Source organism: Camarhynchus parvulus, chromosome 3, assembly GCF_901933205.1.
Source record: "Camarhynchus parvulus chromosome 3, STF_HiC, whole genome shotgun sequence".
NCBI lineage: Eukaryota > Metazoa > Chordata > Aves > Passeriformes > Thraupidae > Camarhynchus > Camarhynchus parvulus.
The window spans coordinates 47,530,038-47,546,466 of NC_044573.1; the positions used below are offsets into that span (position 1 = coordinate 47,530,038).

Sequence of the window (16,429 nt, forward strand, 5' to 3'; positions counted from 1 at the left end):
TCTTGGGTGACAAAGTAATAAGTAAGAATTAGGCTAAAATTGGAAAATTACATCTAAACAGCAACCCAAATAGCTAACAGAGAGAAAATGCAGCATCTGCAAAGCTGGAGTAATGCTTTTATGGACACAAATAGTGTGCAAAAAGCATAAAGCTACGCTAAGCAGTAATTTCTCTGTATTATCTAAATTATATGTGCAAAGACTTGATTTATGCATTTGTGTTGATAAGTATGTGTTCAAATATAAGGGAATTGCTTGCTTTATTTTCAAAGTCGAACCTCAACCGATCTGTGTCTTCGAATAAAAAATTCTGAAGTCAATGCTCAACAAGACCAAACTGACTAGATTTTGTTACTAATTAAATGTAACAAACTGTTTAAATGCATATATATTGTCATTATATTGCAAAGGTTCCATATCGTTGTTTCCTTAGTGCAAAAATTTCGTCTCTCCTTGATGTTTCTTACGGGCAGCTCCTCTAAGCACTGACTCTTTCTTCTCCTCACAGTGGCCAACTGACTCCAGTTCCCCTCAAGCAACCAATCCACTCCTTTATAACACTCTTCTTCTCACTGGTTACAGCTGTGGCCTCTTAAAGTCAGGCCTGCTCCTAATCTTTAATAATTGGCCCAGCTGCAACTCTTTAGGGGTAAGATTACTTTCTATACTACCTTTATTTTCTTATATTCTATCCTCCTACATATATACTGTTTAAATATGACAACAGAAAATAACCATAATGATCTAGAAAATGGCAAAACATTGGCCAGTTTTGTTAATAAAACCTAGTAATAGAGATAAGGGTTGTTTTAAGACCACTGTGTCTTATGAATACTCATTGGAGGCATGGAAAGACATGAAAACTCTTGTTTGCTCCAGAGCCCTTCCTTTGTGTAGTGTTGGCACTCAGATGCACTTATGCAATAAGCCCAAAGATGGAGTGAGAGAGCCTTTTATAGCACTTCAACAACTCAGTAGGAAAACAAACTTCAGTGAAGCAATCCCTGGGTAGGTTTCAATTAATAATGGACTTTGTACTTCGGCAGCTGAATTAAATGTATTTGTAAAAAAGAAAACAAAGAAAAAAAACCCTCTGTGTTAAAATGGAACACAAAAACTAAACGAAAGGAAAGACCTCTGCCAGTTCGCTACCATAAGAGAAACAAAGGTGACATCCAAGTCCACGAAGGTGCTGCCTTACCCACTGCTGGGGTACATCCTGTCTCTGCTGGGGGGGCTAAACAATAGCAACTGGGACCAGACCCCAAATGAGTGAAACACAGAAACTTCTGTCAAAAGCCCTCTATTATTTGTCCCGCTCTACACAGACCTATCTTTAAATTCAGGGACTGATCTGATTCTATTTGGAGTGAAACAAATTAAGGAGATCATAAAGGATCTTACCAATCAACACTAGTCTCTGGCAAGGTTTCAGTAGAGCTCCAATGGGAAGAGATGAGCTCTATAGCCATCTATTCCAAACCATGTCAGGTAAATTCTTCATTAAATTCCAGTCATTTGTATTAGGCTTTATACATCCTAAAACCCTGGTACTGAGACCCAGTAGTACCTTGCACACCAGAAGTCTGTGAGTTACAAGGTTTTTCATCTCCTGTAGCACCAGAAATTTATAAGCTCTACTGTAGTTCCTGTCTCAATATAAGATACCATGTGTTACCAGTGTTATTCCTGGCTGTTGGAAAGAATGGTCCATGCTTTATGCTTCAGGAAAAAAAGCCAAAGAAATCTACATCACCAAACACAGTAACATTCCCGCTTCCCACCCTCTGGTTTAATAGTTGAGATGAAACCTCTTTACCTTCCAGGGGCATCTCCTTTTTCATCAAACCAAACTTCTTCTCCAGAAACACCAATGAATGAGGATTTGAGGAGGAACTCCAGGAGCTTGCTGCCATCAATTGGCTTCATAGCATCACACAGTCCAACATGTCCAGGGCAAAGGGAATGATGCATGTTCTGCAGCCCATAAGCCATAGCATATATTGCATTGATGACAAATCCCATTTTACTGTCCTGCACATAATTTTCTTCTAAGCTCTCATTGCCTACAATGGTAAGAAAAAAAGGGTTGTTATTAAGAATGATGAAATTACGTGAAAATATGAAAAAACAATGATATATAAAAGGGATTTCCTTCTTTCTCTTACAAAGTTTTAGAGGCATAAACAAGGTGCCAGTCAGGGATTTTTAAATACACAAACAAACAAATAAAATACATAAATCCATAAATAAACAAAACACATGCCCACCACCACCCCAGAGATCTTGAATTCATTAAAAGTGAAATGCTTCATGAGAAATCACCTATTTCATCAAGTTGTCATCTTTTGGTGGTCTTTTGTCATTTTTTTGAATTTTTCCTTGTCATTCCACAATATTATTTATTTTAGGGAAGGTTAACCAAGAAGATAGATTTCCACTGAAATAATTTTTAAAGTGATTTCTTTGAAAAATTGACTTTTTGTTACATTTGAAGTTTTTATTTTTTAATCTCATGTTTTTGAGGGTCAACATAGCAATGTCCCTTTCAGTGTTAATAACTAAACAACGTAAATCAGCATCACTTCTCAAGTTATGAGAAACAGTCCTCTTAGTTAAAAGTGGTGCTAGGTATGCCAGTATGGGATTGCTACAGAAAGTTAGCCAAAGTTTGTAACACTAAGTTTTTGTGTAACTGCAGCAGGAGCAGACACTGAAGTCTCCTTGCTCTGATCAGAAACAATGTGGCAGCAGAGATTTCCTCCACACATAGGTTTCTCCCCGCATAGGTTTTCCCTCTGGTCTGCAGCTGGGCCAGCACTGTCAGGGGGTGCTATTTTTGGGTTGCACTTCACATCAGACCCTGCTGGGTCCTGGGCTGCTCCCTGCTTGCCTCCTGCCAGCTGAGCTGCTGCAGAGCACTGCCAGTGCTGACCCCAAGGCACTGCAGACCTCTGCTGCAGGGCCCAAGGCAGCTGGAAGTAAGAAACCTTCCAGTTTTGTTTCTTTCCCCTTGAGTCATTCAATGACAATATGCTCCAGACTGCAAGTTGCTTTTATCTGCAGGCCTCCCACGCTACTCGATGTTTAACAGGCAGTGGCCCAGCCACAAAATACACAGGGTGGCCAAACACTGCAAGATGTTTATCCTCAAGCCTGTCAGCAATTGGAGCCATTTGAACAAAGCCCTTAACAATCTGCTTTAACTGTTTTTTGTCTCAGGAACACCTTGTGTACACCAGGGAAGTAGGATGTGTGAGAGACTAGCTGTTAACTGACACTTCTTGAATCCAGGTTGGACAAGATGTTTGTCATTTTAATATGATGAAAGGAGGTAAAAATCTGCAAGTTCACCAAAACTTTCAAGTTGAAAAATAGTTCCTTACCCTAATGCAGCTATGATATGGCTTTCAGATCAAACCATGAAGACTGTCCTTATATTTATCATTGGAAAAGGCTCTGATTTGGTGGGTCTTTTCAGTTTGCTTGCCCTAAAACTCAGAAATTTCAGCTGAGAATTCATAGGACAGCAGAGAGCCCAAATGCAGGGATGTGTATCTTGCTTTCCCTGGGTTGCATTGCAGCTGGGCAAGAAAATTTTGCCTCAGTAACTATTTCACAGATGAGCTTAACATAGCAAACAGACAGGATGGTGAATTTAAAAAGCTTTGTGAATATAGCATAATCTGACTGAATGAGTTCACTACCATTCATTCACCACCACCATCACCAAGCAAGGAGCAGTTTGAAAGAAAGCAGAAAAAAATTCTTTCCAGAGGCAACGTGTCTGTCACTTTCTTTGTGAGAGAAGGTTCACGGCTCCCATTCAAATCATATGAAAAAAACACCACCCAGATTCTTGTTGAGAAACACAGTAAGAATAAAAAAACTTCTATGCAAGATGACAGAACTTTCACCCAGGGAAGTAGAGAGCATGCTAGTGCTTGTGCACCCTCACTTATGTACAGCATAGCCTTGACATCTGTATGCCTGTACATGCTAACATATGGTCTCAGTAAATTATCTATTGGGGCATTTTATCAGCTAATTAGTCCCATAGGACTAGCACACAGTGAATTTATCACTGATTCTGCTTTCTTGTAGCTAGAAAATGAAATTGTTCTCAGTCCCTAAGTGAATGAGACACAGAAAGAACCTGAGCTTGGCACAGCATTCCTCTTGTGAAGCTTCTAAGCAGCAGGTTATGGAAGAGATCACAAAACGCAGGTAGTGCACAGCACTCACTATCTACCCTTTTCTACATGACAGTTTTTCTTATATCTTCCTCATTTTTTAAAATTAGTTAAAAGAAAGAAGCATAAACATCAGTAACGCTTGCAGGAGATAATGATAGCATCCACATGTTTCCTGAGGCAAGCCTTCACGTGGGTGCGGGAGGTAGAAAATGAAATGTAACAGGACTTGCCAATGTTTAAAAAGAGGCCACTCCCTTAAGTATGTATTGACTCAGCAAAACATGCTTTGGATTATCATATTTCAATATAACCTGCACAGCTCCAAGTTGTTGGTTGAAGAATCTCCTTTTGACTATTTTGGCATTAACACATAAATTAAGGTTGCGAGCATATAGTCTGACATTACAGAGATGACTGCCTCAATGTCACCTATAGAAATAATTGTATTGTAGTGGAAAGCAACATGTGAATTGTCTGAATGAATTGTCTCCAGATCAGTAATATAAAAAATTTGTATATAAATATTTTCCAGTAAATCCAGAATGAGAACTCACGTTTTCCCTAAACTTAACTTCCCAGAGTCAAAATCCACTCGATTTAATTTTCATCATTATAAGTTCTTGATGCACTTATGCATTTGAATTTGTAAAATTCACTTAAGACAATCAGTTAGAAATGTGTGAGTTTTTCTAAAAAAATAAATCAAGTAATTGTGTTTAGCCAGAGAAAAAACAATGTTCAATTAAGTTTTCATAGGACAAGTTTTTAATAAATGCAAAAGTATTACTATATTTGTCATCTTTGTATTTTTCCTCAGTAAGACTTTGAAATGTAACAAAAAGCAAAGCAGAACCCTGAACAGTAAAACTTCTTTTTTTTTCTGTGTTTCTCAGCCCTTGGAAGAAAATATTATTGATCTACAGAGGCTAATAGAAAAATATTTTGTTAGTTTTCTTCCTTTTTTTTTTTTTTTAATTTTAGAGACCTTAGCTTTCACTAAGCAAAGAAAAGCTGTAAGTCACATGAATATTGGATTAATTGAACTCATTCAAATTAGACCATTAATTTTTGGATGACCTTGAAGAATTCAGGTGTCCTAAATATTATACTTAATTTCCTATTGCATGTAATGCAAATCTTCCTTTAATAATTTAACAGCTTCTCAGTACTCTGGGTCATTTTTTAAATCACAGTTTTGATCTTAGTCTCTGTTTCTGTCAGTAAATCTTAGAGGATGAGGGTATGTACACACATACACTACTAACCAGAAAAGAAAAGAAGAAAAAAAACAACAAAACCCAACAAAAAACCCAAACATCACATCCTAGCTGCACACAACTGAAAAATGCTCCCAATAGTGCTAAAAGTGATACAGAAGTACAGGTAAAAGGAAGGAAGGGGAAAGAGTCCAAGTTTTCATGAAAATCACTGTAAATTTTTCCATTTACTGTAATGCATCTCACAGCTAAATAATCCCAACTTCAGCTAAGTCCTTAGAAGGATGTGACAGTGAAGCAGCCATGAAATTAATTCAGTGCCTTCACTGTGAATTCAGTGTGGAGCTAGCAGTGCTCTCGAGAACAGAGAGTGTATTTTGCAAATCCCACTTGAAAAACTGAAATCAAGAAAAAATGTGCTAGTGGAATTATGGCAAGCCATGAGTTAATTATCATGTAAAAGTAAAGATAGGAGATGTCTCTTCTCTTGATATTCAATATAAAACTCAGCACCAAATATTACTTGTTTGCAGTCCTCAGAAAGGTTAGGGCAGGAGGGAATTTGTAATGGAATTAAATGTAAAAACATTTTGGTTAGGAAATCTAGCCAGTTGGCAAATTTTAAGCAAACACAGACATTTGATAAAGAACACAGTCTGTTCATAGATGACTCTTGATTAGCTTAAAAGCCAAAATCTGTTCAGCAAAATTGTTATAAAGGACAATATTTCGCCTGGAATAGGCAGACAGTTTTATCATTTGCTATGGTCATCTGCTGAATGTTTAGGGTGAAATAAAAAGCTACCAGCTGTCATAAAAACTATCTTCATTTCTGGTGATCCTGACAGAGGTATGAAGGTATTAAAAATTGTATAGACAGCTTTCTCAATTTGCAGTAGTCCTTTAAAGGACTGCCATGCTTCATGGGAAGGCCAAATGAGATTTTTGCTTTTTTGTAAGTTACAACATGGGTGATGGTTGCATTGAATATGAGTGCTAATTCATGCCAAAAAAAAAAATAATCTGGAAGGACAAGTGGGGCAAAATTTCATTGGGAAAATGAAATGAAATGAAAAAAATCTGCCATACTTGGGTTGCATATGCCAAGGAGTAAAGAGGACTCCCCCCAAAAATGCTGGGTATGAACTGGTAGAGTAGTACCCAGGCTCCTAGCAAATGCCCATATCCACTGGACAAATTGTGGAGGCAGGTTCCTTATCCTCGCCTTCAGTCCCAACAAACACTGCCTTTACCACAGGGTGGCCAAACACTGCAAGAGGCTTCCTACAGAGGTGGCCAATGCTTCAAGCCTGTCAGCAATTGGAGCCATTTGAACAAAGCCCTTAACAATCTGCTTTAACTGTGGTCAGGCCCCACAGAATTGAAATTAAAAAACTTCAATGAAACAAAAGAGCCCCCAGTGGCTCTGAGAAAATTTGCTCATCTTCCTCTGTGCAGGTTTGTGTGGAGAGGTGCTAGTGTCATAGCATGTCCTTGGAAAACACTGGATGTCACATGTCTTGCACTGTCTCATGCTAGAGAAGACCTGACAGACTTCGACCACAACAAATTTGTGTCATAGGATCTTGCAAAGAGCTGGGCAGAAGGTCAGAATTTTGACCTGACCAGTCATTTTAAATCTGGGACCTTAAAGGTAAGAACTAAAGCTTATTCTAGGAACCAATGGCACGTTAATGGTGATGAAAAAACTTAGTTAATGGTGATTTTTGTAAAATTTTTGGGTATTTGGCTACTTAGAAAAGTTGGAACTGTTTTAGTTAGATGCTTAAATATTTATTTATGGTTTTATCTTTGTACACATAGGGGAGAAAATGTAACAAATTCTACATTTCTGTTTTGTCACCAATTCCTTGAAAAAATTTTTTTAAATTTTTTTTAAAACTAAAAAATAGTTTAGGTTCAAAAATAATTTTAAGATCATTGAGTCCAACCCTTAACCTGACATTGCGAAGTCCACCAAAAACCCTTTAATATCTTTTATGACAGTAGCCAGACTGTGGTCCAGTTGGGCTTTGGCCCTTCTAATTTTCTCCCTGCATAACCTAATGAAATCCTTGTAGTCTTGCTGAGTTGGTTTCCCCTTCACTCAAATGCCAAAAACTCTCCTTTTTTTCCCTGAGTGCCAGCCAAAGGTATTTGTTCAGACAGGTCAGTCTTCTTCCCTGGCTTATCTTTCTGCACATGGGAACATTCAGTAATGGCTAATCCTCTAACAACCATGCCAAACTATGATTGCATAAAATATTTTTTCATTTGGTTTTAACTCATTTGCCATTATTGATTCAGATGTTTTAGAAACACTGCCAGCTCACTCCCTCTTATATTCTATTTGTAACATCTTTTTACATTATCTAACTTCAAAGATAACAACAAAATTATTTAACAAATTTCACTTCAAGGCACTGCAAAATGAGTAATAGAGGTTATAATTTCTCTAGATATGGTAAGTACAACAATGGTGTGTTTAAAACCTGTACATCTTTCATTTTTTTTCTCTTTGTATCACTTTTTTTGGTAAAAAATACATTCTGTTCATTACTATTGTATGGCTGAGTGAAATCTGCACATCTTAAGAATAAAAAGTGAACTTTTGTTCCTACTACAGTACTCACTATGTCCAAAAACAAGTCACAGGCAACAAGTCATTTATTCTATATGGAAACATCCAAAAACTTCTTCCAGACCACAATCAAATATGCAGTAACAAGAATTCCTGAAGTTTTATTTTCTTATGTAACTGCCTGCTTTCCAAGGCATTTCAAGCTGTAGCTCACTACCTATGAGGAGGAGGCCAGGATTTGGTGACTAGAACAAGCAATTTTGGATCAGGGGCACAGGTTCCACTTGTTGTGGGCTGTCTCAATGACTTTGCTGTCTCTATGTGCAAGCTATAATGTGACCACCAATAATTTGTGGAAAAATTATCTGGGGGGAGCATATTTTCCAAGCCAAAGGACCTTCAGAAAAAGGCAAGGCTTTGGTTTGTTCTCAATTAAAAAGAACTTTTGCAATTTTTACGAGAGAGAATTGATAGGCTGAAAAATTTCTCACAGACCATAATATGTGTTTCATTCAACCTACAACAAATGATCCCATCATGGTAAGTTATTTTTTCTTTTATGGTTTCTGTTCCCAGAAAACCAGTTACTATTCTGTTTTCAAACAGAACAGGATATGTGCAATGGTTACCACTTTACTTCTCACTTTGGTTTCTGTATCTTTGCAGCAGGGAGGAAAGTCCAAGAGGCAGCTAAGTACAGTGAAAGAGAGGAGAGGTCCCTTACAGGGATCCCATACATAGAGGATAGAGCTATCACAAAGAGGCAATATGAAACAGGTAACTCAATTCCCATTGCATATGAACTATTTTATGTCTGGACAGAGCTCCTGTATTTGCAAGGTAAGGCTGAGGCAGGATGAGTATTTTTATATACATCAAGGAAAAGATCTTAATGTCCGCCTCAGCATCATGTTGCCACTCTATAGGAGGCAATGTGTTTCTCTGTCTAGAACTGCAAGTTCCTCCCCCTTTTGGCAAGAGAGGAAGCAGAGCTTTCACAGGAGAAGCTAAAAGGAAAGACTATCTTACAAATTGTGGGTTCTACACCAGATTTTGAAACAGGCTGATAAACATTTGACATCTTACAGTACTCATGAAGCAATAAATGAAGTTCACAGGGTTTCAGACTTTGTTTTCAGGATGTCATTAAATCAGAAAGGTTTTGCTTCCATTCTTCAAATGGTTTTTATTTCCCCAAGCAAAGAGATTAAATTCATGCAATTACATTTGATGTATTTTTCCCTGAAAAGCTAGGATACAATTACAGTTACCAGTTGAGACACCCTGCTATTTTCTTTCTGAGCATGGTAAAATCTATGAGACTCTCAGATATTACTGCTTTGTTACATCTGGTGAATGTTGTTTTTTAATTGGGATTACTGTATTTCTATTCTTTTATATAAAACTAGAGAGAAGAGAAGAGAAACACCCATTTGAAAGCTGGGTGTTCAGCAAAAGCTCCTCAAAAATTTGCACTAGAATTCTCTAATGCATTAACAAGATGGTAATTGCAGCAGTATTTGTATGGAGGGGTTTTTTTTTATCATTAGCAAAGTTATTCAAATCGCTGATTAAATGTCTTCTCTTGAAATAAAGTTGATATTAAATTTAAAAGGATTTGGGGTTTTAGATTTATTTTTACCAGCATATCTTTTACAAATGTCAACTCCATGGCTAAAAGAAACCAGAATGTGAATTCAGCCATCAAGGTACAGGTTCTCCCTCATTTCAGATATCTAACACCTAAACCTTTGAAGATTAGTACCCATTTTATATATATTATACACCATCAGTGTCTTCAATTTCCTTGCTGCTTTTGTGAGTATGCCACATTTTTCCCCAGTGTTCTAAAAGAAGTTCCCTTTGTCTCTCCCTGTGTGTCAGAAGAAGTGGGGAAAGATTTAATTAAATTTACTTTCTTGGTTCTCCATATCATGTTATGTAAGCACATTAGGGCTTTAAGAGCTTAGTGTCAAAGACTCTGGAACAAGTCTGGCATACACAAATACAACAATGCCACAGTGAAGCTGAAACATTGTGAGGAGAAATGACTGTACAAGTTTCTGACTCACTCATTAATCAGATGTAGAGCGAGTGTCACAGTCTCTAAGCACAGGGCAGGAGAAAAGGGACCCAGCAGTGCTGCCAGCCCTATGCCAAGTCTGAATTCACCACATGACTTGGGAGCAAAACAGAAGGAAACTGATCTAACTCCTCCTTCATCTCCGAGTCTACAGACTTTGCTAAACAGATACAAGAGTCTGAAGTTTGCTCCCCGCTCTGCTCTTCCTGCCTCTTCCCATGGGCATTCAGACTCTCACACAACTATTTGACTCCAGGAGGAGCAGCAAGTGACAATGCACATAGCTCGTGCTTATACTGAGGAAGATGATGATGTGTTCTAGTGTACCTTTGTCCAGGAGAGTAGACAATCTGCTTTCTGTGACCCAGAGAAGCCAAGCAGGGGATAAGAGGACTGTCACCTTCCTCGGGCTGCCTGCAACCTCAAGTGAATGTGAGGACTGGGCATGCCTGATGCTACAGGACGATGCAGGGATGAGCAGACAGGGCATGCCTGGGTGAGATATTACATATTCACAAGCACTTATAGCTGATGTGCAATGCTGCTGCCCCTGTCTGCCAAGAGAGGCTGGAGGAAGACTGGAGGCCTTTGCAGTAATTGCCAGCATGGCTTTGTCAGAACCGCATCACTGGAGTGGGAGGTGGTGTTGGAGAAAAACATTCCTTTTCCCCTTCTACATAAATCTGCATTTCCTACTCTGTCTCTTGTGTTGTTTAGCAGTGAAAGAAAGGACTTGAAGGGAAATATAATGCAGCACCTGAGGGCCATGCTAACAGCACATCTGTCTGCATGCCAGGAGCCACAGGAGAGAGTGCTGTCTCTTCCTTCATTAGGCTGCCCCTGGCAAGGTGTAGCTTTCCAAATCCACAGGCTTTGCAATCTACACAGATTGTTCCCGTGCCTTTATAACTCCTGTCACTGAGAGCTGAAAAAACTGATCACAGAGTTGAAAAGTTGCAAGATGTAAGTCCACAAAACCAAGAGGGAAAGGAGAAAGAAACTAGGTAACAAGCAGAGAAATTCCACAAGTTCATATACAGGGAGACATGCTGTTAAATGCAGGTCTGGAGAAACCCACTTAGAGCAGATGGCTTGACAGAAGCTCATCAGCCTAATAAAGCTTCTGTAGGGGATGACATGGCCTGAAGCCTCTGTGTTTCTTCCCATTAGGATAAAATTCCTCATAAGAAATTTTACTTACCAAAAAATATAGGATTTATGGCCCTATGAGGATGATATGCTGAGATTCCTTCTCTAAACAAGCCTGCAAGCTGGCATTTGAAACCCCTTCCATACGTATCCATTGCTATGGACTGTTAAAGGCTTGGCAGGACATTTTAGCATTGCTTCCCCTTGTTCCTAGCTTTCAGTGGAATGATCTTGATAAAATAGCTCTGCAGCGAGAACTGGTTTTTAATGAAATAGAAATGGAAGGATCTACAAAGTATAGCTCAGTGCAAGGTGAAAAAAACTCCGCCCACTTCAAAGAATAATAATAAAAAAGATTCATACTTGTGATGTTTGTGTGCACTTCAATGAAATCAGCTTGAGAAGTGCAATTCACAGAATGTTCAACAGTGAAGCAAGATAACAAAACCTGCCAAAAATGCTAAGTTTTGAAGTTATTGTTTGCCTCATTTTGGCTATTATCTTAATTCCTGTTGTTTGGAATTAATACACTGGGAAACAACAAAAGAAAATAATTGCCTCTATTTAAAAGAAATCACTTCCTGTATCTTATACTCCCAAGTAAGCATCGGTACAAATGGTTTGAAAAGAAGCATGAATTTGTATTGATGTGCCATTGTTTTCATGTCTGCAGTCATGTTCCAAACCAGAAGTATACTTAAAATGCCATAATGAAATAAAGTTATGGACATTCATTTTTATGCACACTCTAATAAAAATGTTTGGAATCAATTCCATCATGAATCAAGTAATCTGTAAAAATATTTCAGCTACTTGCAGATCATAAAAATAAAAAAATAATCAATATTCAGCCATTCTAGCTTATGGAAGTTCATCCCTGATTAAAATACTGTGATCACATATTGGAAGGCTCATGGAACTGACCAGGAAATCAAATGGAAATACAGTAGCTTATTATGGTCAAATACTCAAACATGATACTCAAGGCTTTAAACTGGAAATCAATAAAATATTGATTCTGAACTTGGGAATCCATCAAGTCAGAAGTAGTTCAGGCTTAAAAGAAATCTATATTAATTCAGATAGTTAGGACATAACATTAAATTACATATTCATTCTAGAAAAAAAAACCCAAAATAGAAGAGAATGTGAGGTGATTCCGGCATCTCTTTTTTGAAGCAGAGAGCAATTACTATAAGAGCTTGACAAATAATTATTATGATTAATTTGTTTTCCTCAAATGCTGGACTGTGTATAGTCTGCCTGTAAAATGACCACAATATGTTTTTTTACTTATTTGAAATTATTATTCACCTTCTGCAGCAACATATTATTTCTCAGTTCCTATTTTAATTAAAAAATTAATATTTCATCCTATAATCAGGAATAAAATATGCCAGATGATATTTTTCTTTGATTGAATGGTTTGTATATGTAATCAACAAAGATGCTGATTTCAAATCCTAATATAGCATTTGAAATCCATCTTGCTATTTCGTAAACTGGCTAAAATTCAATGCCAACAAAGGCATTTGAACAGTCAGGCTCAGCCTTTGCATTAAAGGACATAGGCAGCAGCACAGTTACTTTAATGGAAGATTCATAAGTGGGAATGGAATGGAATGGAATGGAATGGAATGGCTTTTGGTCTGTCTCAGCCTTTTCAGAGGCCATATTCTCATCTGGAGTCATGGGTTTTGTTAGGTGGTTATTTTGGGGGGGTGGTGGTATTCTTCTTCTTATTTTCTCTTATTTTCTTCTGTCCCCTTTCTTGGGAAATTTAATTTGTTGCTATTACTGCGTCTTACATAGCTACCTCTGTCAGTTAGAGTTCAACAATAAACTATCTCTGAGCCTCTCTCAAACTCTGCAGGATCCCACAAATGTCCATGCTCCCAAGGCCTCAGGCACCAATTTAATCCTAATATTATTAGGATTGTTATATATTAATGTAGTTATTATCACAGAGATCTTGGATCTGCCTTCGTCTCTTGATTTCTTCACAGCCTTCTCCCAGTGCCATGTGGATCTTGACCAAGGTTCTCCAAGAACAGGATTCCACAGAGACCATTTTCTACATGACCTGAACTCCTGGGGAGAAACAATTAAAAGAAAGAAATCCCAATCTTGAGTCTTCCCCTCTCCCTTAGGTAGCTATGTAACCTTGCTGCCTTACTTGCACGCTCAATTAAAGATATATTTAGAACTACTATTCTTAACAGATCAGTTATTTGGAACAAGCCTAGCAGATAATAAGTTGCTGCTACTCTTACATGAGACAGGAATGAACACACTTAAATTCATTTACAAACGTAAAAGAATGTATACAGATTTTTATGCTATTTGGCTAGTTTTAATCAAGTTTTCACTCTTAATAAAAAGAATAAAAATTGAGTCAAATTCCCTTGTAGATGTTCCATTGTAACACACTACACAGAAAGTTCAGGAAATAGGACAGATTATATTTCAGGTGTCATGCTTTTTATATGAAGCCTGAGACCTTATCTGAAAGAAAGAGATTGTAATTGTACTGCAGCTTTCAGAACATTATCCACCATGCAGTACTTAAATTAGGAACCTGAATACATATTCAGGCACCTAATTAATTGACTTGATTAATGCCTGAACTTCTCTAGCTGCTGTTGACTTTCATAGAAATTATGGGAGATCAGGACCCTTAAAAATCAGGCCAATTTATCTAGGTCTCAGAACATGCACTTGAGGAGCCTAATTTTGAGCATCTTCATCAGAAAATGCTGGTTCAGAGTTGAAAATAAGCAGCTTTCATGTTAACCACAGAATGTATTACCCCCAAATGGGGCATAGGAATTTACAAGAGAACTATTCTCTGTATATGTTAAAATACGGCACCAGCACAAAACCCAAAACAAAAATCAGGGTCTTTAGATTGGAGAGTGGAAAATCATGATGATTGTAATAAAATACACCTATTCATCTGTGCTCTATGTGGCATGGAGACAGAAAATGGAACAAATCACAAACTCTCTTCCCTCCATTGATCTAGATTCACATATGTCTAAGTAGTGGCAGTTGTTGTCAGTGTATGGGCATGACATTCTCAGGATTTCAAAAGTGTGAGTCAAAATCTCATGTTAATAAACCAAGTACTTCCCTTATGGTAGGACACAAACTAGCTGGCATAACTGGTCTTTTCCTATCTTAAATTCCAGTGGTTTTGCATGAGTACAAAGAGTAGCCAGGAAAGATATCCATTATTTACTGTGCTTTAAATCACTATTGATTTTAGAAGGGCTTCAGAATTCTTGTCTGTACCACCCATCAGCCAGTACTACTGTTCTTTTCTTTCTTTTAATGTATTTTTATTATTATTTTAGGAGTACAAACCTTCTGTTCTTAATGCTAAGGTGCTATTAAAACCACCAGCATTAGCTGTCAGAATACAAATCAACACAAACACCAATATGCCTTACTTCTGCAGAAATATATCTTACTCTAAATTTCTCCTTTGCCAAGTTTGCTGTTGATTTGGGGTTTTGTTTTGTTTTTAATAGTCCATATCCTCACACAAGACAGCTTCTGTGTGAAGGGCTGGCTTCCTGGAGCCACATGAATATTGAATGACTAAAGCTCAGGCTACACGGCAGTCCTGCAAACATGCAGCTTCTTACAGAAAAAGCCCTGGCTTCCCAGGACCAAAGCCAGATGCTGCAGCTGCTCTGTAGCTCCAAAGTGGTCTTGGCCACCCTGGGCTATGTTATAAATTAGCAGAGTACACTCACAGTTTTGGGTGAAATTAAGCATTGTTTTGAAATTATTGTTAGGAGCACCCACAGGTTCCCTTTAACCCTTGCAATATGTAATCATTTAATCACAAATACACGGATCACAAAGACTCACTTTATTTTTTCCTCACCTGGACACCTGCCCAGGGCTGCATTCAGTAACACAGAAATGATCCTTCTTAAAGCTAAACTAAGATTAGGTATTTCTGAACAATGTCTACACAAGAACAATGCATCAATGACTAGCAGCAAAGTAGACCTAAGCAAATCAGAAGATAAAATAAGTGGCCCTAATCTGTAGTCACACGTTAAATACAACAGAAAAACACAAGCAGAATTCTTTTTGATCTGAAAGAATTTTAAAAGCATCCATTTTAGCCCACCTCTTGTTTTCCTGGGTGTAGCCAAATGTGACAATGCAGAAAACACTCAGCTACTTGAGATCTCACAAGAAAACAGGCCCTGTGGTATGAATTTTTAGACTAAATAAGCCTAGAAAAAGCAGCAGACTAAGCTGGCCTCTGCAGAAAAGAGACAGGTCACTGCCTAGCATGATATATACAGTGCTACTGCTTCGAAGAAAACAGCTCTGCTTTTTCATTCCGACAGAGCTGAGCATGAATCCAGACGTAAATGGAAGCTTTGAACTTGTGGGTTCCTCCAAAGCTACTTTCTACTGTATGAATCTCAAAAATCTCAGCTGGAGGAAACATTTTGACATCATCTAGTCTAGTGCCTTGCTGTGCTACAGTGGATTTCTGGCACAGCCAGCAACACAGTGTCAAGGCAGTATCAAGGCAGTATCTTATCATTTTTCCCTAACTCTCTCCACACAAGCAGACTTCTGCACTTCCCCAGACATCCCAGGATGAATGGGAAAACAGAGATTTATTCTAGCAGCACTGCTTTTCAGGCCACACACCTTCCATCAGATTATTCTCCCTGTGGATACTAACACAGCATATTCTGAATAGGAAGTTCTGTGGTTTTCATGGTTTAGATTTTACCACTCAGGCTCATAATTTATTGTTCTTTATGCCACTGCTTGCCCACAATCTTTTAAGAGGAACCCATTTATTTTAAGAACGCTACTGGCTATTTTTCAGAAAATATCCTTGTGTGCAAAGAGTATCTCCAGTCTGCAGCTAGACAGGTGTGAGTATGTGGGATTGTACCTACATGTGTTAGCCTCCACCGCTTCTCCTTTGCACCCGTATTTATGGGGCAACGCTGCCAGTAATGACAACCTGTAAAATTGCAAGCTGAGTTTAAAACTTTCCACCTACAGGTAAATGAAAAAATGGAAGATGTCATCTAATAAAAGACATGGGCGGTTGACAGAAAGCAGCTTGCTTTGTGTTCAGATAACTTACTTGTGTTATTTCATCTGACTGACTTCCTGGTTTGGTTAAATGCTTATATCTCTGCTAATTGTTCTG

At 38.0% G+C, this 16,429-nt stretch overlaps 1 protein-coding gene across 1 annotated transcript in view; it reads right to left on the minus strand.

The window, feature by feature from the left end:
• GRM1 (glutamate metabotropic receptor 1) overlaps positions 1-16,429 on the minus strand; it is a 178,588-nt gene that overhangs the window by 41,062 nt on the left and 121,097 nt on the right. The window contains 1 exon segment of the mRNA XM_030945154.1: positions 1,820-2,066. Coding sequence (XP_030801014.1) covers positions 1,820-2,066 — 247 coding nt within the window.